Source organism: Brachionichthys hirsutus, chromosome 22, assembly GCF_040956055.1.
Source record: "Brachionichthys hirsutus isolate HB-005 chromosome 22, CSIRO-AGI_Bhir_v1, whole genome shotgun sequence".
In the NCBI taxonomy this organism is placed as follows: Eukaryota; Metazoa; Chordata; class Actinopteri; order Lophiiformes; family Brachionichthyidae; genus Brachionichthys; species Brachionichthys hirsutus.
The window spans coordinates 5,591,783-5,617,422 of NC_090918.1; the positions used below are offsets into that span (position 1 = coordinate 5,591,783).

A 25,640-nucleotide genomic window follows, 5' to 3' on the forward strand; every position below is an offset into this window, starting at 1 on the left:
ACATTGGGATGTGCTATGCTAATTCTGGATGCTAATTTGGTATCATTTAACATAATTTCAGATCATATTACAAAAAAACAAATCAGGATTCAATCAATTTGTGTCTGATTTGAAATCTCCGAATGTCGTGTTTTGTCAGTTTGACAGTTTTTTGCGAGAAAAAAAACAACATTTAACAAATTTTTTAAAATTGAGATGCACATATATTTGAGATTTGCACATAAATGATACATAAAACAGTATAAAGCTCGAACTTGCGGTGTGCGTTGCTCACCTGAGCAGCTGAGGTGTACTGCTCCAGCCTGTTGTCTATTTTGGACACCACAGGAGAGGGGGACGTCTTCACTGCACTGCTGGGGGCGGAGCCACGGTTAGCTTAGCATAGCGTAACCATGATACACACATCGTGGTTCGGCATTTAAGGATAAAAACGTGTCTCAGCAAAAGAAGAAGAAGCGGAAGGTTTCTTACCTTTTCTGCGCCGACCTGTTGAGGAACTCCGCCCTCTCTCCGATCTGTGGAGACAGGTTTGAGGACGGGGTCGATAAGCAACGGTTCTGGAAGGTCAAAGCAGACGTCACACGATCCACAACCTACATTTTCATCTCATATCGTTAAGAACCGAGAGGAGAGACGGCGACGCCCCCTTGCTCCGACGTAAACAGGAAGTAAACAGATCTATGTTGCCCTTTGGGTTTTATTTCCATCCGTTTCCATGCGCTATCTTCATTAAGGTGTCGCTAACGGTAACGGAATCTCCACATGATGTCAAACTTTAAATGGGTCAGAAGCTCGCTGGAGGGCGGGAGCTCAAAATAAATCAGCCAATCAGAACATGTCCCATGTCCCGAGGCGATCCTTAAAGTGACAGCGCTTGTTATTAGATACCGATCAGATAGATCCGATAGTGGAATAAGAAATATCAAGATTAACCTGAAGCCTTAGAAATCACGAAAATATCAAAACGTTACCAAAATAAAACCCAGAAAAAGTTTTAGTAACAAAAAGCACATAAAGACATGCACGACACGGCAAAGCAGACGCACGCGCACACACACACACACACACAAACACACACACACATACATACGGTGAACATGATCACAAAGTACAGACGTGTCTTGGATGCAGCATGGAGGGGGGGGGGGATCACAGAAGAACACGAATTAGAAAAGGACCACAAAGATCACAAGGGAGTCGTCACCATGACAACCATATATGGACATTACGACTAATCACTAATCAGAGTTCCCACACTCCGGTTCTCTCGGTGTGGGAACACCGAGGACATTATTCACATCCGAGCTGATTGAACGTTCCTTTGGGGGGGGGGGGTTGTGTGAACGGCAGCAGACTTTTTCAGACTTTCATCATGCAGGATGTATTTATGTACACCTTCGTCTCAGATAAACCTGGAGGCGGCGCGAGGAGGCCGGGCGGGTCATCTGGAACTTAATCTCCCCAAATATTTGACATCTCGAGCCCCGCTGCCGCGCAGGATGAGACGGATTTACAGACTTCATTATCCCGGCGACTCGGCCGGGGCGGGATGCGAATACAGGCAGGAAAAACGCAACACGGGCGAATACTCAACGTTTACCGTCCGTATGAATCTGAAGTAGCGGTTTAAGGACAAACGTGCTGACAAATGGAGCGCCGGAAAAATCCCTCCAATCCGGAGAGCGTCTAAAAATAAACCGAAAAATAACAAACGAACTAAAAACCGACCTTCAGGGAGGAGCCTCGAGGACTGACGCACTTAAAGGGTCTGTCCTCCTCGTCCACCGTGTCCTCCACCTTCTGTCTCTTCTCAGCTGCCTCTGCTCTCCTCCTTTCGATCTCCTCCTTCATCTTCCTCTTCTCCTCCTGATGAAGACGGGACGCATTTAGAGTTCAGACAGTTTGGCGCCACATTAACCACAAATAAAGGAGCGGCCCTTCCCACGCCTTCTTTTAATTGGACTGGAGTTTATTCAAGGAGGTCCCAGTGGTTTTAGTGGGGGGGGGGGGGTCGCCCCAGTATTGATCTGCTGAGCCCCAGGGGAACCGACCCACCCCATTAGCGCTTTGCGTTAGCATCACTCCCGCCGTTCGTCAGAAACGAATGAATGCATATTGCTGCTAATGCTAACTCTTTAAGTGGCTAACAAGCGACACTCAGAGAAGCGGTCGCCCTCGACGACGGATGTGCGCCACCTTCTAATTGATTTACTTTACATTTTCGACTGGAGCTAATTCAATCACTCGGTGCTAAATCTTATTTCCAGCGATCGGCTGGCTCAGAAGCTTCAGACGAAGACTATCAATGCGTGACGCGTTCGTACTGTATCCACAAGAGGCCGGCGAATCGGCGCCGTCTCAGCTAATTAGTCTCTGAATCTCAGGGCCAGCGTTTAATTACAGACCAAAAAGGCCTCGGTCAGAAGAAGAGGGGGGGGGGGGGGGGGGCAGACGGCGAGAGACGGCCGGTCGGGCTGAGCGGCGTGAAGGCGTTGATGGAAGGCGTCGCGCGGCGGAATACAAACACCGGCGGTGGACGGGGATGAGGTCATCGCAGGAGGCGGAGGAAGAAGCGACACGCGTGAGTTACGGGTCGGTGGCGCGATAACGGTGACGTACGGGCGAGACGCCGTCACCGCGGCGATGGCGTGAGGGTTGATGCACGGGCTTCGTCTCCCGCAGGCGGGACGGCTAAATCAACGATTCCAGGCGGAGCCGAAACGAATCCACGCGAGCGTTTAGCGGCGACGCCTCCCATTGCCCTCCGACGATAACGGATCGTTACGATGGATCCGTGTCCACGTCTCCGGAATAATAAATGAACTCTGACGCTCCTCTCTCCTCCTCACCTCCTCTCTGGCTTTTCTCTCCGCCTCCTCCTGCTTCTTCTGCCTCTCCTCTTCCTCCAGCACCTTCCTCCTCTCCTCCCTCTTCCTCTTCAGATCGTCCAGCTCGGCCTCGGCCTCCTGCTGCCTCTGCCTCATCCTCTCAAACTCCTCGCTCTCGGCGTCGTCGCGGCGCCGCTTCAGCTCCTCCAGCTTGAGCTCCGCCTCCAGGCGGGCGGCGTCCTCCTGGTCGTCGCCGGCAGACGCCTCGGGGGAGCGTCTGGGGACAGACGCACAAATGCGGGTCACAGTACAGACAAAAGACACGCAATGAGGAGGAATAATTCATGACACCTTGCGTGTGTGTGTGTGTGTGTGCGTGCGCTGCATTCGCTTACCTGAGCGCCCTCTCAGGTGTCCCGTGCTGTTTGGGAGTCGCCTCCTCCTCGTACAGCCCGCCATTCTGCTCCTCCCTCTCCTCCCTCGCTCTGCCTCTCTCGCTCACCTGCACCGAAGCAAATGCAGGTGAGCAAAGATGGTGGAGTAGGCCGAGTGGGCGGAGTCGGACTTCAGACCACACCCCCAGACAAACGGGCACAGAGCGTCACGCCACGCAGTCTCCACTTCCGGAGCGCCGACTGAGACGGGATTTAGCAAACATGTGATGTTTGGGAGCGTCTCCGTCCGACCGTGATCTGTCCCGGACGTTTAACCATCATCTACTCGCCGTCATGCCAGCGGAGAGTCGAACGCCTCCGGGATGCGGCGCCCAGGAGCCGATAAATCGGAGCGCGTACCTCGTTCGGGATTTTCGGCTCTCCGGTCGATTCCTACAGAGACCGCGGGGTTAACAGGTCGCTCACCTCTTCATTCGAGTAAGACCTTCCCGGCTCGTCTTCCTCCGCTTCCTCTTCCTCGGCACACTCTTGCGCTTCCTCTTCGTCTTCGGGAGCAGCTTGCTCCGCCTCCCTCGAGCGGTACGCCCCCGTCTTCTCCTCTTGGTCCCCGTGATCGCTGCGACGGCGCCAGGAGGACGAGCTCTCCTCCCGGACGCCGTACTCCTCCGCGGCGACGGCGCCGCTCCCTTCGGCCGAGGGGGAGTCCGCTTGCCTCTGCCTCTCCAGCGCCTCCTGCAGGCGCCTCTGCCGTCGCTCCTCGCGCTTGGCCATGCGGTCCTGCAGGGCCAGGTCGTCGTCATCCGCACCGCCATGAGGCCGGGTCACGGTCTCCGTCACGCTGGAAAAGAGGATTCCATTTTCAGGTTAATCCACCGTCAGCGTTAAGATGAGGCGGCGAGGCGAGCAGGACGACCAGGCGATCCGTCCCGGAGGTGTTCTGTTTACAGGCCGCCCCCCCCCCCGTCCGTGCGTCCGTCGGCATCATTCCAAACGGAGCGACTCATGAGGTCAGGCGAACTGAATCGACCCCGGTCAACAATGGCAAGTCAACACCAGGTCCCGTCGCCGCATTCTCCCGCACAGCCGTCTCGCTGTTTGTTCGGCCGGCGACCCGGGACGCACCTCTGAGGTCACCGAGAGAAAACATCGACGGCCCACAAAGGAGTGTCTGTGTCTGCCGGTTGTCAGGGCAACCCGTCAGGAAATCCACGGTTGGATACGTGGCGAGCTCGCGGGTAGAAAGTTCATCGGCGAGTCCGAGCTGACGTCGGGAACGACGTTCCAGGAAACGGCTTCGTGGCATTCCTGAGAGATCGCGTTAATGAAATTGGGCGATGTCATCGCGACCTTGACCCGAGAGCTCGGAAATAAAATGTTTTAGTTCAGCGGCGCTCCAGAGAGCATCGGCCCTGAATTTGAAGAAATGCTTACACTGGGGGGCTAACAGGCTAGCTAGCACAAATACAAAACAGGACAAGTCCGGGCTAGCATGCTAGCACCGATGCACACCTTTAACGCCATGAACATCCAAAGGCCTTTTGGGTTGGTGCCGATTACGTGTGATGAATTAGCCTCGACGCTACGCTATCATCAAGATGGACCGCTCGGCCGCTCGCCACTTTTCTGTCTCACCCGTGGCTGTTGGTGAAGAGCAGACCGTCCGTCTGTCCGCCGGATTCCTCGCCCTCCCTGCTCATCAGCCTCTCCTGCCTCGCCCTGCGCCTCCTCTCGCGGGCCGCCTCCTCCTCGTCGTCGTCATTCCCCGTCATCCTGAAATATAGGGTGAGAAAACGGCAGATAGTTTCACCGTTGGAAGCTTTGAACTCCCCCCCCCCCCCTCCTTTATTTGACTTCCCGGTTAGAAACTTGAAAGAAAGCGATTCTTTAAATTGGACTGTAATCGCCACGATGGCTAAAGTTGGAGCGTTGGGGGAGTTTTCCTTCCCCCCCCCCCCCTCTCTCTTATCAAGCTGACCTGTCAGCGGCGCAACAACCAATGAGTCTTATCGCGGCCGCGGTTTTCACGAGCTGATAAAAAACGCTGGCCTGGAGACAGCTTGGCGAAGGATAAGAGAAGAGCCAGAGGAACTTTGCTAACGGTCAGCGGCGTTAGCAATAGAGCGAGCAGAACAAGCGCTAGCCTTAAATTTGGATGTTTCCACAAGGAATTTGAACGAAAATAAAAATTCCCCTCGATTTCACAAAGTGGAAGCGCCTGACTTTTTTTTTTTTTCTTTTTTTATTAGAATCTTTATTTCTGTTGAACGTGGCAAGAAAAGCCTGAAGATTTCTTGCCTTCAGCTTTTTAAACTTGCTTTACAGACTTGGCGAAATGCAAACAGCTGATTAAGAGCATCGTTTTCTGAATGAAACTAATATAAAATGTGGGTTTAATATTTTTTTTTGCTGGAAGAAAATGTGATCCGTGTGAAACCATTTTCACAAGGCTGGGTCACGTCGTAAAAGACCGATAAATTGTCGTCGCTCCTCTTCCTCCTGCGCTACAAACCGCTCTTAATAGAGCGAAATCGAAAGCAGACTCTTTATTAAATGCGGTGGTTTAAAAGAAGGGCGTGGCAACATGCGACCATCGACTTCATTGTTCACAGTCGACCAGGCGAGCGGCGCTCCTGTATATTTACGCGCTTAGCTTTGATCGAGCGCAACAAGCTGAAGACTTTCTTTGCGGCGAGACCAAAGTCATCCGGGGAATTTCAGGACATCTAACTGAAAGAGAAGAAAATTGGTTTTAGGGAAAGTGGCTCATTTGATACTGTATTAGGGTTAGGGTTAGTGAAATATATCTAGCAGGATGCAGGTCGCCACAGCAACCCAACCTCCCACTCCACCCTGTTTGCATCGTCCTCCCCGACGTTAGCGAAGGTGCGACTAAGAATTCAACTTCCTGATTGTCTAACTTAAAAAAAAAAAAAAAATCAAATGTTGAAAAGTTTTATATATTTTAGTTTCAGCAAAACTCGTTTTATTTGCGCTCACGTTCCGTCGACTTCAGCCGAGTTCCGCTTGCAGCAAAAAAAAAAAAAAAAAAAAAGAAGCAGATTAACGCTTTCTGTAAAAAACAAAACAACCGCCCTCATTCCCAAAGGACGCCACCATCCCAGAAACGGCGGCAAATGTCATGAGAAAACGACAGCTGCTAAAAATGGAACAACAGAGCCCTCGGCGGCGCTGACAATGACAGTCTGAGGGTTAAAGATTCCTTAGCAGGAGCGGAAAACAAACTCCTAAAAGCGGAATTAGCATTCCTGTCGATCCCAGCTTCGGCTGGAGACAACCGGAGCCGTGACGTTCCGTACCTGGGCCCCAAAGTCGAGCCGCATAGCGAGACAGAAATACGGGAAGACATGGACGGGGAAGCCGGTTAAATGGAGAGAGAGAGAATAAAGAGAAGCGGGAATTGAAAAATGGGGAAGGAATGGGCGCGGGCGATAATGGAAAGAGGCGTAATCTGCAGATTTTATCCACGACACGCTTTCCTGTGCCGAACGGCGCGTCGCCGTTATGAACTACAGGTTGTCAGGATGGCGACGGCAACCGATGCCCTTTCCTTGGGTGGCTGGATTCAGGAAGGAAATGACGCCGCCGATTCAAGTCGCACACGAGTCTCTTTTTCTCACGTGCTGCGTGAAATCGAGCGTCGGGTCGCAAACGAGAGGAACGAACCGCCGCTCGAGCTTCATCTCAGAGAAATATCCCAGAAATGTCAGTGAAAACAATTCTGAGCTCACGAGAGAAAGGTTTTCACGCGTCCTCGGGAGGAGAGGGATGGAGAGAAGGGAGGGAGAGGAGCAGGGAGGAAGAGGAGGAAGGGATGGAGAGGGTGGGGGCTCTGCATATACTGTCAGAAATGCTGACCCATTCCCACGCCGGTCTTTCTGGACTATTTCCCTCCCTAATGGCGGCCCAGAACCGCAACCCCCCCCCCTTCTGTCTCCCTTCCTCACCCTCCTCTCTGGTGGCTCTGGTCCAATACACAATGTTAGCAGAGGAGACGACGCCTGTTCCTCCAGATGAAGGAAGTGGACTAAAGAACATTTAAATAAAACAGATTTAAACTGCACTCCCGGCTCCTCCTCTCCCTCTCCGTCTTCATCGTTCTATCTCTATCTCCCTCTATCTTCATCGTTCTATCTCCCTCTCTCTCGCCGTCAGAAACAAAGTTTTTTTTTTTTTTTTACGATGCAGGCCCGGTTCATATTTGGAACGGCCCGGGGCGGGGAATGTTTGCCATGGCTCATTCACAGAGGATGGGTGTTATTTCCTATTCCCTTCCCGGTCAGCACAGATGTCAGGAACGGAGAAGAGGGTGATGGTGGAGAGAGAGAGAGAGAGAGAGAGAGAGAGAGAGAGAGAGAGGAATCCAGGAGAAGAAAGGGGAAGTTGAAAATGTAAGCGACATGATCAAGAGAGAGAGATAAGAGGAAGACATGAGGAGGAACAGAAGAACGGCTCGAAAACTGCAAGATGAGAGGTTTGAGGTGGGGGGGGGGGGGGGGGGTTGAGAGGGAGAAAGAAGGAGAAGGAAAAGCAGATGGAGAGGAAGGAGGAGGAGTAAATGTCAAAATAACACTTCCCTAAAAAGAGGATAAATCATATCTGCAACTAGATCACTGAGAGTGTCATGCTAGCGTGTTAGCATAACACGCTAGCACGACACGCACACACCCACCAGAAACGTGATAGGACCATGTCAAAACGTCATCACCTGAGGCCGATCCAAATGCACTAAAGTGAAAACACCTGCATGGTTAACCTGCCCCAATGGACTGTACACACACACACACACACACACACACACACACACACACACACACACACGCACACACACGCACACACACACACACTGAACAGAAACCTCAAAACCGTCTCTTCCCTCTGTCGGCTTCGTCTTAGGCTACGTTTCCTGCCAAATTCCATCTTCCCCATGTAAAATAAACACTGCGAAACGAGATGAATAATTCCACCGGCGTTAAAGCACCAAAATGCAGCAAAACTATTTAGACTATTTATTTAAAATGTGCATCACGCAAACAGATCCTAAAGACACAAACAGTCACAAAAAGCCACGCCCAAATCCAAATTACACGCATCACACTGCTAGCAGTGACGAAGGTATTCCTCAGGGTTAAATCACAAACCACTGAAAACAAGCCGAATCCTCTTTTACCTCCGGCCTCGCTCATATCTTTACGCCTCATTCATTCCTGTCGCCGTTAAAAGAATCATCAGAGGAAGAAACGTCGATGTATTCAGCTGCAGCCGTCGTAACCGGCTCGAACAAAGCCCTCCCCAAACAGGCGAGCGACCTCGGCCGTTATCTGCGTCCGCATCGCCCGCGTCTTTCATTGGAACGGACAAAGGAGACTTTTGTGAGACGGCCTTATAAAACGCCTCCTCGGCATGCCGTGCATCGAGCGCTCAATAAACCTCCCTTTTACTATTTTTGATCGCCGCTCAATCAATTTGTGGAAATGAACTTTAGTTCAATCAATCCCCCCCCCCATTGAATTAAAGATCACGGTATCTGGGAAAGAACATTGGAAAAAGGGAGGAAAGGCTTGATTGAACATTCCCACTTAAAGGTCATCACTTTGCTTATCAGATTTCTTTTTTTTTTTTACAGACGCTATCTTCAAGCTTGAGTCGAGAGTTGCTGAGCAACGTCTTTTTAAAGAGCTAGAGGAGGCTCCGGCCCGGCTCCCTCCTGCTCCGACTTGGCACGAACTTCAGAGGAGGAGCATCGATATCCAGAGCTTCATCGCAGAGGCGAGGCCTTCGGCGACGGCGGCGAGGCCCCCGCGGCTCCGCAGGTGTTCCGGGGCTGTAAATTCATCTATTTCGGGTCGACTGACCTTTTAAATATTTTCTGCTGTGCAGGAGAATAAGTCAGAACCCCCCCCCCCCCCCAAAGTTCTGATCTGCAGACGTTAATGAAAGACAACCGAACGAGTCTTACCGCTGGACCTCCAGGCGCATTTCCTCCCGCTTCTGCCTCCTCAGCTCCCGGCGCCGCTCAAAGTCCATTTCATCATGATTCATGATTGTGCCCTGAGGGACACCGTCAGCGAAGCCATGAGGAAAAAACAAAGACAGAAATACTTTCATCAAAAATCGTATCAATTTAAAATCCCGGCGGTTCTGATGTTTTAAAAATTCTACTCGTATTTAGATTCATATTAGACTTTATATATCAGCAAACAAAACATGTGACAGTAGAGAACTTCTGCCGTTTCACATTAAAAGCATTTATATGGTGAAACCCAGGAAGGCTTTTATTGTGAAGCAGCCACAGGAAACACATCTCAAGATAGCTAGAAAACAAGATGTGTTTTTTTTATATTTGCACTTTCCACCTGTAAGAAAATACGAATACGAATACGCCTTCAAGTACAGACAGGAAGTGCTTTTGTTGTTTGTTCAAAAACTTTGTTTGGGGGAAAAAAAAAAGGAATGAGGCAGAAAACGACAGAAAGAGGAAGAAGAAGCCGAAGCAGGATGTTAACTCAATCAGTTTAGACTAAAAATACCAGAGACCACCCAGGAGCTGCAGAGCCTCCCATCGTAAATCAAGGTGTCCCTGTAAACCACTGTACACCCGACTAAACCCACGCGAGGGGGGGGGGGGATAGGTGCATCTCAACGCAGTGATTCAAGCTAAATGTAAATACTTCATCCATCTGTGGCAAGACGACGCGGAAGGAAAGCAGACTGTGGAAGAAAATAAGATGCCTTAAAGTGCGGCGGGACAAAGAACCGTTGCTGCCATACCTTGAAATAGCCTTCAAACAATGTCTTCCTCTTCACACCATACCAGCGTCCCACACGGCCGTCTCCGAGCAGACACGAAGCGCAACAACATCTGGTAATAGTCTCCCACAGTCTGGCCTCAGCTGACAAAAAAAAAGCCCAAATGCCTGTTCCTTCCCCTCCCTGCTCGTTGTCCCTCCCTCCATCCCTCAGTGACCTCCTTCCCTCCTCTTCCTCCTCCCCCTCCTCCTCCCCCTCCTCTTATCTCTGCTGCTAGTTTTTCCTGTGGTGCTCGGCTAAACTCGGGTTCCCAATCGGACGTGACCTCGCATTTGAGCCCGGCTTCCTGTGCGTTACAAGGCTTTTCTTCTGCAGTCCCTCGCAAGAGGGGCCTCTTTGCACGTGCGGATCTGACTATAAAACACATGCACACGATGAAGGTGCAGTCAACCGGGAAAGCTAAAAGTAACCACGGCACCGAGGGATCCTCCAAACCTTCACCCTCCTCGCTGCATCGTCATCATCCCCCCGCCCCCTTTGAGCCTGCACAATAAACAGACTAGGCTCTTTCAAACGCCACAAAAATCACTTTCTATGTTTAGACGGCAACTTGCACTTGGATATAGGGCGATTCACACGACCATAATGGAGACAAAATGAGAGCAATAACTAAAACCGACAAGGCCCCAGCGTAATCACACACTTCCTAGAACCGGCGACGCCAAGGGAGACAAAGTTATTAGTAACGCGAGCACGGCGGCGTGTAAAACGTGCCGCTATTGTGGCGAATAACGTGTGATTGACGCAGCCGGGGGAGACTGCGCTATACTTCACTGAAATACATGTCAGTGAAATAAAGGTTTGGTCAACAAAATTAACATGCGCCCCAAGATTTTAGTAAAATAAACCTCATTTTTCAGACTGATAATAAAGACGCATGATGGGAATGAAACGCAAGCGGGATCGGGTTGTCCTGTCCCGGGAGAATTACCGGCTGGAGGGCAGAAGAGGAAGCCTGCAGCCTAAAGAAACGCCATGCAGCATGATGTACACGCGGCGGAAAGGACCACCCACACCTCACAGAGCTGACAGAGACAGAAGGAGCAGCCTTCCTGACAGCCTCTGGGACTACGGCGCGTTGTAACGCCTCCATCGTCTCGAAACGTCTCCAGTTAAAAGCGCCAAAACAACGTACGAGCAAGCAGCCTCGGATTAGCAGCCCGGGGCGGCTCACCTATATCTGGATCCGGTTAAATGCACCTAATGCTAGCTTAGCGTTCTGTGAGACCAGAAGTCTGCAGCGTCTCTGTCCGATTTGTCCCCGTGACACTCGGAGCAGCTATCCCCTTAGACAAACATTAATCTCCACATACGGCTAGTAAGCTATGCCAGGAATGCTCCCATTTAACCTCTGGTTTTAACAGACGGGACTTGAAAGAGCCTCCGAATGCCAGTCAAGAAAACAAACGCTCCTCCTGCTCTTTCATGTGTGCGCGACTGTTTAGTTTGCAGAATAAATGGAACTAATGTCAAGGCAAACAAGTAAAAACTAGTTTAGCACAAGTTACTGGCATGCTGGTAGAGACTGGTAAGGATGGTGAAACTTTAAGCCGAAACAGACAAAGGGAAACGGGTCACACTATAGAGGAAAGAACATTAAAAAGAAATTGTTTAAGTCTTTAAAGCCAACTCCACTCTGTGGTTGATGTGTGCATAAAGTTTTGGGATAGAACCTTGAACAGATTTTGAGCTGGACAAGTAAAAGAGCTGATATTAAATTGATAAAAAAAGACAGGAAGGTTCCCGAATGTCAAAAGCTACGTCTTCATTACTCGCTTGTTTTGTGTTTAGTGTTGAGTTTTTTGTGTGCTTCACTATTCAAAAAAACAGAACCGGAGCTGCTCCAGAAAAAAAACCACCACCAGAATGAGCTTGAAATCCAAACGGTAACTATGGAAACAAAACAAACACAAACAACACAAATCCCTTAATAGCAAAGGGCACCAATTTATGAAAAATGCAGAGAGATTTTAGGCTATGCTAAATTAAATGTGACGGATCATTGCCAGACTGATGAAACTTATTCTTGTAACTGTAAAAAATAAAATCTTCCATGCTAAAGAAAAATGCTAATTTTCATCTAGTCTGCTAGCAGATACATGTGGCTAGTGCTAAGTTAAATGCTGACATCATTTTAACACTAATGCATTGCAGACGCAATGCTTGCTATATTTACATTATTGTTTTTGCATGTTAGCATGCTAACGTTTGCTAATAAACTTTAATAAAGTCTGGATATGTGATCGCTAAGGGAAGTCAACCCACTCGAATTTGAACGTTTTTTTTATCCCCTTTTATTTTTTCTTCTGATGTTGTCAGTATGTACAAATAACCCCCAAAATGGTGCTCGCAAGGCAAACCCTGCCAGGCTGGGGTGGAGTTGATTCCATTGCAGGTATCCAGGTGAACAGAGCTATTCCTGCTAACATAATTTTGCGCTTTTATTGTGACAGCCTGTGAATACCGTTTTGGTTCTGTGAAACTAGCGGGACACACGTGACTCTCCTCTGTCTCTGCAAAGGAAAAGGTTCTAGCTGGATCCTTGCAGGCCGTTTACACCACATCCCCTTCCAGCCACACCCGTAATCATGCACACGCACATGCACGATGACATCGCCTGTCCCAGCCGGCCCGAATGTGTGTCAAACCCAGCGTGTGTTCGCGTTCACCACCGGCCGAAACACATGGCGCTTCGAGGATAATGCTGAGGCTAATCGGCGTTTCTATGACAACAGTGGTAAACAAACACGCTGCCTGTAAAGGAAGGGCGCGCACAGCGTGGGACGTGCTCAGCTATCATTGGCTAAGTGGAAGGGGTCAGCTAAATGCATTATCTAGCCGTACTCGATAACAAACTGATTTACTCCAGAAGAACACAAAGACATTTACGTTTCTATTTAATTTATATCCGTGGAAAATAGATATAAACTCACATTTAGGCCCAACATGAGGCCTGATAGAGACGGCCACTATCCTATTTTGTGTTTTTATCTTTTGGCGAGGTCGGACGGATGATTTTATGATTATTTTATCACACAAATAAAAAATCGTACAGTAAAACCGACAGGAAGAGACGAATAAAAAGAGATGCCGCACGCCTGGAGGTAATGCGCGCCAACAGCTGTTTTGGCTGAGGCTCTGGGGAGCGTTTGAGTTGGGTAAATTTAACGTTTTCTGCGGGGCTAAGGAGTCTCCAGAGAGAAGTCTGACAGGGCGGTTAAAATATGTTCAAGACTGTGCGTGCATCATGGCGGTGCAGCGTTTAACCACGGCGCTGTGGCGAACACACAACACATATTAAGCGAGTGTGTTCTGTGTGTGTCTGTATGCAAATGTGAGGGAAGTGCTTGCAGATGTGCGTGGAGGAAGAACCCGCGAGTGAACGAATGTGACTGCATGCTTTCATTAGCGCAATACTGGAAACATGTTGAAGACAGTAAGTCTGTCTTTGTGGTGCGGTTTAATGCATGTGCGTGCGTGTTTGGTATCCATCCCCATCTATAATGCAGGCCTTGCATTTGGTGTGCACATCCAGGCGTTAGCAGCATTAGCATGTAGCATGTGTACTCTAGACACTTTTTCTTAGAGTTTCCAACTCTTCTCGGATCGTATCTCCCACCTAGCTTATCCAACAACTGCTAGCCAGACTGTGCTAGGCTACATGAGACTCGGTGCTATGAATTTAGCTTAGCACCCGGGCTAACTCAAGTCCAATCAGAGACGTTCTGTGCGGCAGCATCAACATTGCACGTAGTGAGAATCAAGCACATTAGCTCCTGTTGTCAAAGGGCTCTTCGGCTGCAATCGAGGAGGTAGCATCAGACCTCGACTCGATCTCAATACCATCTGCTTTCCACTCACTCCATGTCCTCCAAAACACATTTTTGCAAATCTGGATTTGGCTCAAATGAGAGAAAGACGCAATTCACGGGCAAAGCGGAGAGGCTAAAGTCGCCGTGGCGAGCGAAACGAGGCAGGAAGGAACGGCTTTCGACTCCTCGAAAGCCTCAGACGCGTCGTCATTTGTGACGAATCCCGAGATACAACAACAACCCCCCCCCCCCTTCATTGAATCCCGATCTCCTCTGTTGCCATATCTTCACATGGATCTCAGGAAAAAGTCCTGAAGGTTAAAGACGAGATGAGTTTCCATGTTGCGAATAGAAAAAGGCAGCTCCTGCATTCCCAGACAATGGTTCACATTCCAGACACCTCTCCGTGTTGTGAATCACACACGAGACGGACCGACACTTTACCCGTTGGCACACAAGCAGCCGAGGAAGTCTCAGGGAAAGAGCATTTAACAGACGCACAAAGGTTAGCGTTAGCGTCAGCCAACCGCATCCCTATTTGATCCCGATTGGATACGACTGAGAACCAGAGGTTGTGCTTGCATTTCAGTCTAAAAGGGGGCCATGATTTACAAAGAGAACACCCCGCCGTAGGAAAGAAGACATGAAACTAGCGTTGGAGCGCATAAACGCATCAGGAAACAGGTTGCTGAGGTGATAAATCAGGCCTTTTCTTCACCGGCTTCCACACATTTTGCCGGCACGACCACAAAGGACGTCCGACAGAAAGACAAACTGCTGCAAATTTTTATTATGGAAACTAAACAAAAGCTGAAAGTATTAGCCAATAAAAAAAAATCTATGTTTTTGCTCTGAGAAGGCCTCGCTCACAATCAGACTGGCCATTTTGATTTCTGTCCTCAGCAGAAGTCGCCGTGTGCTCAGATCCCTGATTACTCATCACAGCCAACACAACTTTCCTTCTCGCGGCGCATGCCGTGATAATAAATGGCATTTGTTCCAATTATCCCTCAAAATGACAAATCCCCCCTGGAGAGGAAGCTGTCGTTTCATACTTTCTAAACTGCCCTGATAAGCGCGAAAACAAATTGCCCTCCTTGTTGCATTCTTGAATCCGGTTTTATTTTCCGCTGTCAGCGAGATAACCGAGCACAAACTCCAAGTCATCTGTCATGTATTTGGACCGTGACTCACTGTTCTTTTAATATTTTCTCCTCTTGCCATCCCACACACGGATGGGAGTTTCGTGCTGCTCGTCACAAATGGAGCTGCGTAAGTTATCGGAATACTATATTATGGCCTTTCCTTTGTGAGGAAAGTTGGCTGAAAACACCTGAGCCTCTTTTTTACCTCTAGCCATCGTCTGAATCATGCAGCCCGGAAGGGATTTCGCTTGCGCTAACTACAATTTAATTATTCGAAATAAAAAAGTTGAGGTAATTTCTCACTTGTAAGCACCCGATTCAATTCACTAAATAAAACGGTGGGCTGAGAGGAGTTGATGCAGCAGCTGGCTGCAAAAGAAGGGTCATAAAACACAGGCTTGCATTTACTGCTGGTTCTAAAGGGGACATCTGCATCAGACGTTGGGCTCCGGGAGCCTTAAATCATAAATATTGCTGCTTCTTTGTGAAACAGCGACAAGAAACAAAGGTCTTTTAACTTTTTAAAGGATGCATCCGAGGAGAAAAACGCATTCCAAAAAGTACAAACCCCACACAAAATAGGGACGTCTGAACGGCATCAAAAGGCTACTGCTCGCTGGCGGCGCTCCATATGACCAAATAAGGGAGGAAAAAATGCTGCCTTTTCCCGTAACCAAACTGGGAAAAAGGGAAAAAAAGAGAATTTGTGGGTGGGAGGGGCGGGGAAGGTTTTCCTGCATGCTGTGTGCACAGTGGTTTGGAGCTCTCACACTCGCTACACAGTGGCCTCGATAGGAAAACAGCACGACTGATGGCGATGCCGGATCCGCCGTGACATCCCGGCGAACGCGCACACACCTGCAGGACTTCAGGAGTCCTGAAAGGAAGGCGCTCCGGGTCCTTTCACTGTGCTGACATTTCATTTTTAAAAACACACAAAAGCTTTATCCAATCTCACGCATGAGCTCTGAATCCGAGCCCCCCCCCTCTCTCCGGAAGGGAACATTCCTCTCGGTGAAAAAGCAGCCCGTCTCGGACGCCATGGCCCTCCGCCCGACTTAGAAACGGTTTGTTTATCTGCGCTCCGGCCCCCCTTTTCCCTTTAGCCATGGAGTGGTCTGAAATTGTAAAAAAAACAACAACCCCCCATCCATTTGGTTATGTCATTTCATAGAAACTTATCAAATTATCTGGAACATTTCTGGGAGCAAGTGTGGAAGGCCGACGACAGAAGAAAAGCGCTGGGGGGATAAGAAAGATTTCTGAACTCGCTGCTGAACAGAGTGGACAGTTTTAAAACTGTCCACCTTAACAAATCTGAACTTTTACATTCCATCTTAAAGGATAATAGTGTGATAGCTGCTTTATGTCCTCCCATATGCAGCTAGCTTATTTAAAACAAGGCGAAACAGCTAGCTCTGATCTGCCTGCTAGCTAAACTTAACAAAACCTAAAATAAAAATATTAGCTTTGTATGCTTGCCTATGTAGAATGTCACAGCCGTTTCTAATCTGCGCAAACCAATTTATCTTATGTTTTGTTAATTTTAGCTAACAGACCACGCTGAGCTAGCTTATTTAAAGCAACAGGGAAGAGCTAGCTCTTGTGTGTCCACTCGCTAAAGCTGAACAAATTATAAATTACTACTTATTATCGAGAAAACCACTGTCCAAGCATAGCTTAGTGAAGTTTAGAGCCCTGAAGCCACGGAAAGGTTTGCTAAATATGCTTAGTTGGTACCAAAAAGGGTTAGCACTGTCCTTAAGCTAGCTAAGCTAAGCTAATCACAGCAGCTGTATGAGTGTCGATGCAGGTGACTCCAACACACATTTTAATATAAGAGACATAATTCAATATTAAATGACCGAAGTATCCCTCCTGTGTGTTGCCCGGTGAAGAACGAGGGAGGATAAAGTGATAAATAAGCTTTCTTTTCCTGTTTGAACAGGAGCCAGGCAGTTTTAGTTTTCACTCTGCGGCCTCTTATGTAAGAACCTTCTTGCATAATACACCACAAATTCTGGTACAAACATCCAGCATGTGAAATAATCAGGATAAATAAGCAACTGCATGATACTGACAGTCTGACGGGGAACTCCACAAGGACATTAAAGGTAGATTATGATCTTGAAATGTGCAAACTGCAGCATCACTGGATTTAAACAAACCAGGGCTAAATAGATGCATCAATATCCTGTTATAGAATACACTGGTTTTGATGAATACTCCAAGACAACCAACCAACCAAGCCTCGCAGTGCCTGAAGGCATCCCACGATAACATTTAAGTCCATCAAACAGACCTGCAAATATACAATAACGGTCAGATGCCCTGGAATACCTCATCAGAGCAGGTCGTTTAATGGCAATGGAAACCTCTGGCACCGCCGGTAATTGAATTCTCGCTCATTTTAAGTAACAAATAGAATTTCTAGGCCGAAACCCGTGACATGTCATAAATCCCTTCCACCGTCATTATCTGGCGTCCGTTTCCAAGGGGAAAGCAGCCGCCTCACATTCCTCCAGGACAGCCATCTTGACACCTGCCTTCTGTCAGACTAAATGAGGCTCGGGCAGGAATCTGCGTCTCCTCAACAGGACATTAATCTGCTACTAGTGAGCTGACCGGGGAGAACCAGAGCGCTAATATATGGCGGGCTTCAGTCTGAAGCTAGAGAACGGTTCATCCAGCAGACTTGGTTGGAAAGCGGCAAAAGACAGGACAGGAATGACCTCTATGTTGCTTAAACTTTCCTTCAGATCCGTGAGGGGGGGGGTCCTCCAAAAAGCCCAGAGGTTGTCGTGCAAGAGCCTGAACTTTAGCACGACTTTAATAAGTGCAAGTCGCTCGGGATGTGCGACAAAGCTAGAAGTGGTACACGATTAGCATGATCCGCGGCAGGCAGGCAATAACACGACATGTTGGAAGCATTAACTGGAACATAAAAATGTATTTCTCATAAAGCTTGAGAGGTTCCTGATGTGCAAAAAAAAAAGAAAAGAAAAGAAAAGAACAATGCAACGAAAATGGATCTGCCGAGCGGCTGAAACACGCTTCCTAGAAATGCCACGCTTCGCCCGCTTGGCTCTCGACAGACGGAGAGGAATGACGCTTTAAGTGAAACTAGATTAACAGAAGAACATAAACAGCGGAGCAATTTATGTGGCGAACACAAAGCACGCTATGGGAGGACACCCTCCCATCATACCTTACATGGACACATGCACGAGGCTGCAATGCCCCCCGACACGCTAAAAGCCCGTTGAATGCATGACATGACAAGTTTGCCTTTTTTGTACAGGCATTGCAGCCGTAACCAGGAAAAGCACAAAGAAAATAGCTTCAGCGCAGGACCTATTTATTTAAATCGTTCCAAAATAGCATAAATCTTTATCTTTCTTGGCTTGTTTTAGCACACAAATCCGTAAATCACGGAGCGGAATGCCAATTAATTTTTTTTGGGGTGGGGTGGGGGTTAAAGTGTGCTGCCTTGCTTTTCAAGGGTATTACATGACAAGGTATTTTTCAAAATAAGGGGCCGCATTCCTGGAGAGAGATAGGAGGAGATTAAGGAGCGGGTGGGTTGTGGGTGGGGCGAGCGAGATGACCTGAGAGAAAGGATCTATTACTCTCAATGCAAGCGGCGAGGTGCGGCGATCCTAGCCCGGCGTACCTGAGGGGAATCGGAGGGCTCTGTCAGCGAATAGGCACGAAGGACATGACATGCTCTATTTAACGGTGGCAGCGCAGCGACTCTTCAGCCAGGTGTACATTTTTATTCCAGTTATTATGATCAATCCCACATTCCCGGCCTGTGCCCCCCCCCCATCTGATCCGTTCAACGATATGAAGTCATTGCACCTTGTTTTTTTGTTTTTTTTTACGCCTTAGCCTAGCACGCACATTAGTATCGCATTACTGCAGCATCCTCTACAATCAACAGGAATTGGTTTTGCGTCGCCTTAATAACAAAAAACGATCAATACCACTCGCAGTTCTTTTGATTGAACACAGCTAACAGCCGTAGCGCTGCAAGAATACTCTGGAACGCAGAAGAAAGCACTCCGGTTAGAGACAGAACTATTGCACAGCCCTCGACAAAGGACTTGCGGAAGTCAGCACAAAATCCAGTGGAGTAAACGAGTCCTCATCTCGGTCCACTTGCACCGGCTGACAGATGTGACGCCAAGAACTGGGAATGGAGGCTCTCTCATTCCAAGATAAAACCCCAACAAATATCACCCCCGTGGAAAAAGGTATTATTCCTCCGTTTCGGGGGTTTCGCAGCATCGACTTTAATGCTGTTACAGCGTTAGCATTGCTTTTGTATCGGCCGATGCACATTCTCCGAGTGACGGAGAGCTCGTCTTCCCTGCCAAAGAATACATTCCACGCCGCTCGTACCTCAAACCCTTCCAGGGCTCTGCAGCGCGCATGAATGTACCGGCTGTTATTAGCGTGGTGACCCACCAGGTTGGACGGGTGCCCCGTGGGGGCCATTTCTAAAGCGGCTACAGAGAGTTGAACGCCTTGGACCGTGCCCTTCAGGAGCGCTACCCGCCGTCGGTCTCTATTTCGCCTCTCTTTCCTGGGTTATGTGACTTTTTTTTTAAGGCTTTGTTGCCAGAAATTCCAGGAAACCCTTAAGCTTCATGAGACATAACAGAGCTCGCTCTCTTCCTCTGCCTTTGTCGAGCTCGCTGGAGATTACGCTACGCCTTTCTGCAGACCTGCGAGTTCTGCATCGCCGCCTGGGAGTGAAACATCGCGAGTTCCGTACTTTTAAATCTCGCCATACAATTGTTGAATGCAATTAGCATGACGTAGAATTTGCCACTAAATGGAAATAAATCCCCAACCACACTACCCCTCCTCTCAACTGCCCTGCTCTAATGTGTCCACCGGGGGAGGGGGGTTCATCTGCATCTTGTTGCTCCATCGTGTGGGTCAGCTCTGCGCTCAGACACACAGAACCATGTCTGGACGGACACGCCCCTACCGACGTACCTTTCCCCCCCGCCCACCACCCACCTTGTGTTTACGTTTGGAGCTGGAGTGACTGGTGTTTCCTTTCCGCCTGCCCGGAGCCCGTTTGCGCCGTTTGGCTTGGCCGGTGTACCGTTACTGGTCATTAAGCCTAACCTGAACTAATAGGGGGCCCACATTTCTAGGTGGTCTCCCAGATGGCTGTCACAGACCTGAGCGGCACTGCGGCGCTCGGGGCTCGACTTAGGCGAGATGAGCTTCGTGAAACATTTGCCAGGACACACGCCAGACTCCATCGTAGGCGAGGACGCAGCCTCTGACAACGTCTGGGTGCTTCGTTCCTCATTAAGGCAGCTTTAATGAGGCCAGCCAGAACGGGCACCTCATCGCAGTCTTGCGCATTTGTACCAATTTCAACATGTGACCCAATGAAGCACGTACAATCCACCGAAATCCATTTACTCAAATTATATCCCTGCCAAAGTCTCCAGCGTCCAAAAACACCTCGTTGTATACGAGGTGTTGATTCGTGTGTACGACTCGTAAGACAAGCCAAAATGGTGTAGGTGTAAAAGTAAGAGCTCGACGAGGGCAACATTAGCCTGCTGATTTAATGGTTGCAGTTTATGCAGACTCGCCCACGTCTTCAAAACAATCTTAACCGTCTCAACTGATGATAAATCACCGCCGCCAAGGAGCTTAGGTTTGTTTGTTTGTTAGCAGGATTACGGAAAAACTCTGGGATGGATCTTGATGAAGTATAATCTGAAGATGGGTCTTGGTCTAATTTAGATCCCATTAAAAAATCATTTTGATGGTTGGTGTATAAAGATACCAAGAACAAGTTAGATCCTTTTGGTGCTGATCCAGATCACCATGTGGACGGTGTGGATCCTGTTCGGATGGGAACGAGCTGCTTGGCGGAGGTCTGTCTCTTCTAGCTTGCACATGCAAAGGTGAATCGTGGCATTAAATCGTTCGGGTTAGCTTGTAGCTCAGGCGTCTTAGCCTCCTGCTAACGGTCCACGTCTGGCCAGTCTGACGAGGAAACAAAAAGAAATGGCCAAACAGAAGAGTAAAATGCATGCCAGCGTTCTCGTTTTAACGGCCACGTCTTAGCCCTGCCGTTCCGCTTTGCGCTATGCGTCATCATTAATCAGAAGAGAAGGAGCCATTAGTCTGAACACAGGGGCAATTAATCCACACTCACACGCCATTAGATGCCACGCTCAATTTGTGCAGAGCGCCGTGTACTGGGTAAACAAGCGGTAGATCTCAGTCCTGCTAACGCCGCTAACGTGCAGCTAGAAGGTTCAACGGCTTAAACTGAAAGGAGACCGATCGCATTGGCTTGCGTCAATCTTACCCACGACATTTGCAGCGAAACGCACCGTCCGATCAGGGGATATAATCACATGCATGTGCACCATTAAAGAAATATGACTGGACTTTGGCGTTGGAGCCGACCCGCGAGCCTCCAACAAGGTTAAACTGCAGCCGAGCGCATAGCATGAATCACCCCCCAGTTTAATAAGCACCATTTGGCTGTCACCTCGACAGCCCAGCGCCGCTCTGTTACAGGAAGGCCCCTCCGGTGCCGGCCTGGGCTTATCCAATAAAACCCTGACTGAGTGTTTCGCCCAATCACCACTGGCAGGGCTCCGATGAGGTAAAGGGCGCTCCGATGCCAGCCTCCGCCCCCGCGGACCATGTCTGATTAAAATTGTTTTCTGAAGCCATTTTTTTTTTCCTTCTCCTCATCCCTTTGCCAGACCCGAGGAAAAGTACAGAGAGAACTGACAAATGACCTAATACGGACCGAACCGAATCCACGAGAAACGATGTGATCTATGAAGTGGGGAGAAGCGGCCGCGGCGGCGTCGCCCGGCGGGGTCTCCTCGCGTCCCTCTCGCCTCGCTCCTAAGCGCATTCCTGAGCAATCCTCGGAGGCTCGCATGTAAATGCGCGAGCATGCTTCTGATTAGGAGGCACAAAGAGTGCACTCTATAAATGCACTCTTAAACAATTACCGCTGCTCCCGACTGCAGGCCCGACACAGACCCCAGGCTGTGCTGCTGCCAGGTTAGCTTATTGCTGATGGGACGGATGGATGCGGACAATTTCAAGCAACCGGGTTTTTGCTACGAGACGCCAGCCAAGTCTGGATTCACGATCCGCGACTGAAACAGTCAGAAAATGAATCCGTTAAATAGCTTTTTGTTGTTGTTGTTGTTGTTGTGAAAGGCAGCTGCAGGTTCCCATTGGAACCTTTATGGCATCTTTCAGCTCATTGTTTTGGAGTTGCCGCCGCAGAAGTTGGCAAAGACAAAGCTAACCAAACTACAAACACCGGCTGCCATTTGTTCGTCAACACGGTCGACACGTTTCACGTTTTTATCTCTTATTATTAGCACACAAATAGCCAAATCAATCCCTTAACAGCTAATAGTTGAACTTCTTCTTTTTTTACGACTGTAAATTGGATTTCTGTGCGGCTTGGACAACAATAAATAAATGTTTCTGGTGAAAGACTCGACAGACGTCCAACAACTGTTTAAATGGAGCGTGTTCGGGGGGGAAATACAACCCGAAGGTTCCGAAGGATCACAATAAGTTAGCCTCACGCGAATGCCCATATAAGGGCACAGCGATTGTTTTATGTGGATGAGGTAAGTCCTCACTTCCATCATTACCACAGAGCCAGGCGTCCAACGTGGACTCTCCAAGCTGTCCTTCGTGTCCGACACACACACACACACGCACGCACACACACACACACACACACAAACGCACACACACACACCTCTATAGCCACGAGTGTAAACCCAGCGTTGCCCTCTGCCCTGTCTGTTTGCCCCTCAGCGGCTAACTCCGCTAACCGTGCAAGCACATGACCTCAGCGGAATTTCTCACACATGCCGCCGGGGATTGACGTCACTTTATTGCCTCCCTTAATTCCCCATTAGCCCCGAAAATGTGGCACTTTTAAAAGGTGATTTGACGGGCTCTTGATTGGCTGCCTTTGTTTAGCTTTGGGGGGCGGGGGCTGCATATCTGAGGTCCCCGTGGGAGGACGCGGGGCCAATCAGCTGACAGAGACATTTCCTGCGCTCCTTTTATCAGATGAGACGAAGCCCCCTCTCTAAGCCTACGGGAACAAAGGGGAAGAACACGCGTCTTTGCAGGATGACATCAGAGGCGCTGCTCGGGAGCGCCGACCTCACTCCGGCACAATCAATCATCCGGAAAAAGGAACGCGGCTCACGTGAGAACGAGAGGAGGCTTTAACTTTTTAAGATACGGAGCAGGGCTGCCTCGTGAATTAAATCATCACCCCCTAAAAAAAAAAAAAAAACACACGCCAAGATGGAGTCGGAGGGAAAGGAATCCAATCGTTCTTTTTATGGAACTTCTGGCGGAGCTCGGCATCTGGCGAGGAGCAGATGGCGGGCCGATACGTCAGTTACGAACACCGACACGCCGCCGCCCGCTCTGCAATCTGGCCTCGAGTGATGGCGCCGGCGAGCACAAGAACGACACGAGCGAGCGGCTGATCTAACAAACCCTCTTCATCGGAGAGTGCCTGAAGCCCGGAGGAATTCAAGCGCCCCCCCCCCATGAAGTAAAGATACAGATTATGATGATGAGGATTATATCAGCGTTGAATACGAAGGTTGGGGTCGATGGGGGGGGGGGGGGGTTGGAAGCATGTAATTGCACGGTGAACAAATTCCAGAACACCCATCAGCACTGGGAATATTCCCCCTCCAGAACTTTTCCATGTCCTCCGAATTAAAAGAATCCAAATCACAAACACGTGCAAAACTCTCACCGCACCCCCCCCCCCCCCAAGCTAACAGCGGCTTGGATTTCATGCCCTCGCATGATTTCACGAGCAATTAGGCACAGCAATCCTTTTTTTTTTTTTTGCTGCCACTTAACCGTCATTACCTGGAGAAAGAGTTAAGGCTCTTTTTTCAGCTTGGATTTTGCCCCCCCCCCCCCCCTCCCCCCGGTTATACAATTTAGTGTGCGGTTCTGGATGCAGCGCATTCAAATTATATGCTATTGAATTCAAAGGCGAGGGGGGGGGGTGTTGGGTCCCAGGCCGGAGTCCCATGAGTGCTCGCTGCACGCCAGTCAAAACAAGTTGAGCTGAACGCCGTCCCGCCAAACCTGAACTAACTGCATTCGACGCCGTCGCCATCGATTCAACGCGCCTCAAATAAACAGGAAACAGGAAACCAGAATGCAGCAGACGTGGCTTCGCTCTATCCGCAAAATGTATCTATTCCTCTGCAACCATAGCGGATGAAAATCCCCTCCGAAGCGAAGCGCTCCGTGCGCTTCAGGCGAACGCCTGCAGGTTTGCGTTCGCGCTCAGGGAGGACGAGAATGGCTGCAATGAGGAAGAAGAAGAAGAAACGAAAGCATCAGATAAGGGCGTCTCTGAAACGATGCCGTAGATCCTCACATCGGACGAACTGTCGAACCGAAACGAGGCCTCTCTCATCCCATCCGCTCAGAAAGCGCCCCCGCATCTCCAGAGGAGGCCGGTCGGATAACGGATGCCTGCAGATGGGAGCGACTGACCCGTGCCGCGGTGACTCGGCATTTCCTACAGTTCACACGGTCGTCCCTGCTGTGGAGGTTCACGGCGGCGGCAGGAGGAAGCTCGTCTTCACGATGGCTCGTCTTCGTCGGATAAGAGCTTCTTCTTCTTCTTCTTCTTCTCTTTGAGTCGCATCGAAGCAGGTCTTTGGCTGAACGACGGATCTGGATCTTTAACGGATCCAGGAGGACAAAGGAAGAAAAGGAAGAAGATGTTCCTGCAGAACGGGGGGGGGGGTCTGAACGCCCTGATTTACAGTTTGTGCACGTTATTAGTAGAATTCCTCCCTACCCCCCCCCCAGGATGAGTTGGTGAGAAACTTTGCCGGAGTTAGGAAACTCTGACACCCCAGAGGACTAACGCGCGCATTACAGGCGTGAACAATTACGTTTCTTTGTGTTGTCACGCACGCAGATCAGCCGGACGCGCACGAACGTTCAGCGCCGCCGTCACGTCGCCGCTTTTGCGCAAAACGCACCGAACGATATCCCGAAAAGTCTCAACGGAGCGCACGACACCCCCCCGCACAGTACGCGGACTTGTTTCTCTCTCTTGCGCTTACCTGTGGATCTTATCGGGACAGGAGGAAGAGCTGCGGAGTGGAGTGTGAGGAGAGGAGAGGGAGCCGGTCTGGAGTCGGTCCTCCGCTGGGCTCGGTGATTAACCCCCCCCCAACACACACACACATACACATAAGCTGGATATCCGTTCAAGCCCCTCCCTTTCAGGCTGAATCTCCGCTCCGGCCTCTGCGCGTAAAACGCACCGAGCGCACGCCGCGGTCCAAATGAAAAGAAACAAGTCAGCTCTGCAAGTTGTGCCAAAGTCGAGTCGAGCTGAGCGCAACTTGGGGGGGGGGGGGGCAGCAGGCCCCAAACAAAGACAGACTTCACCCTCCAACAAGCCTCAGTCTGCATCCAGAGGAAACGCCAAAGCTCCGTTAATCGTACACTTCCTGTTTACCCCCCCCCCCCCAGAGGACAGGACTTCATTTTCCAAGCAGCTGGGGGGGGGGCACAGAGATCCGGAGTGTC

At 49.6% G+C, this 25,640-nt stretch overlaps 1 protein-coding gene across 5 annotated transcripts in view; it reads right to left on the reverse strand.

The window, feature by feature from the left end:
- cald1a (caldesmon 1a) overlaps positions 1 to 25,225 on the reverse strand; it is a 28,879-nt gene extending 3,654 nt beyond the window's left edge. For 2 of the 5 annotated variants that reach the window (XR_011106077.1, XM_068755177.1), the window contains exons 1-9: positions 10,013 to 10,111; positions 9,201 to 9,292; positions 4,856 to 4,993; positions 3,689 to 4,061; positions 3,224 to 3,330; positions 2,850 to 3,105; positions 1,729 to 1,866; positions 472 to 557; positions 275 to 350 (exon numbers count right to left, since the gene is read on the reverse strand). Coding sequence is in view for 4 of the 5 variants with exons in the window: in XM_068755177.1 (XP_068611278.1) it covers positions 275 to 350; positions 472 to 557; positions 1,729 to 1,866; positions 2,850 to 3,105; positions 3,224 to 3,330; positions 3,689 to 4,061; positions 4,856 to 4,993; positions 9,201 to 9,283 (1,257 nt within the window). In the remaining variant the exon portion in view is untranslated. Of the gene's footprint in view, positions 1 to 274; positions 354 to 471; positions 558 to 1,728; positions 1,867 to 2,849; positions 3,106 to 3,223; positions 3,331 to 3,688; positions 4,062 to 4,855; positions 4,994 to 9,200; positions 9,293 to 10,012; positions 10,112 to 25,168 lie in introns of those variants that run through there. The other 3 variants (XM_068755178.1, XM_068755180.1, XM_068755179.1) reach the window with 3 other exon arrangements.
- Between the last annotated feature and the right edge of the window lie 415 nt (positions 25,226 to 25,640).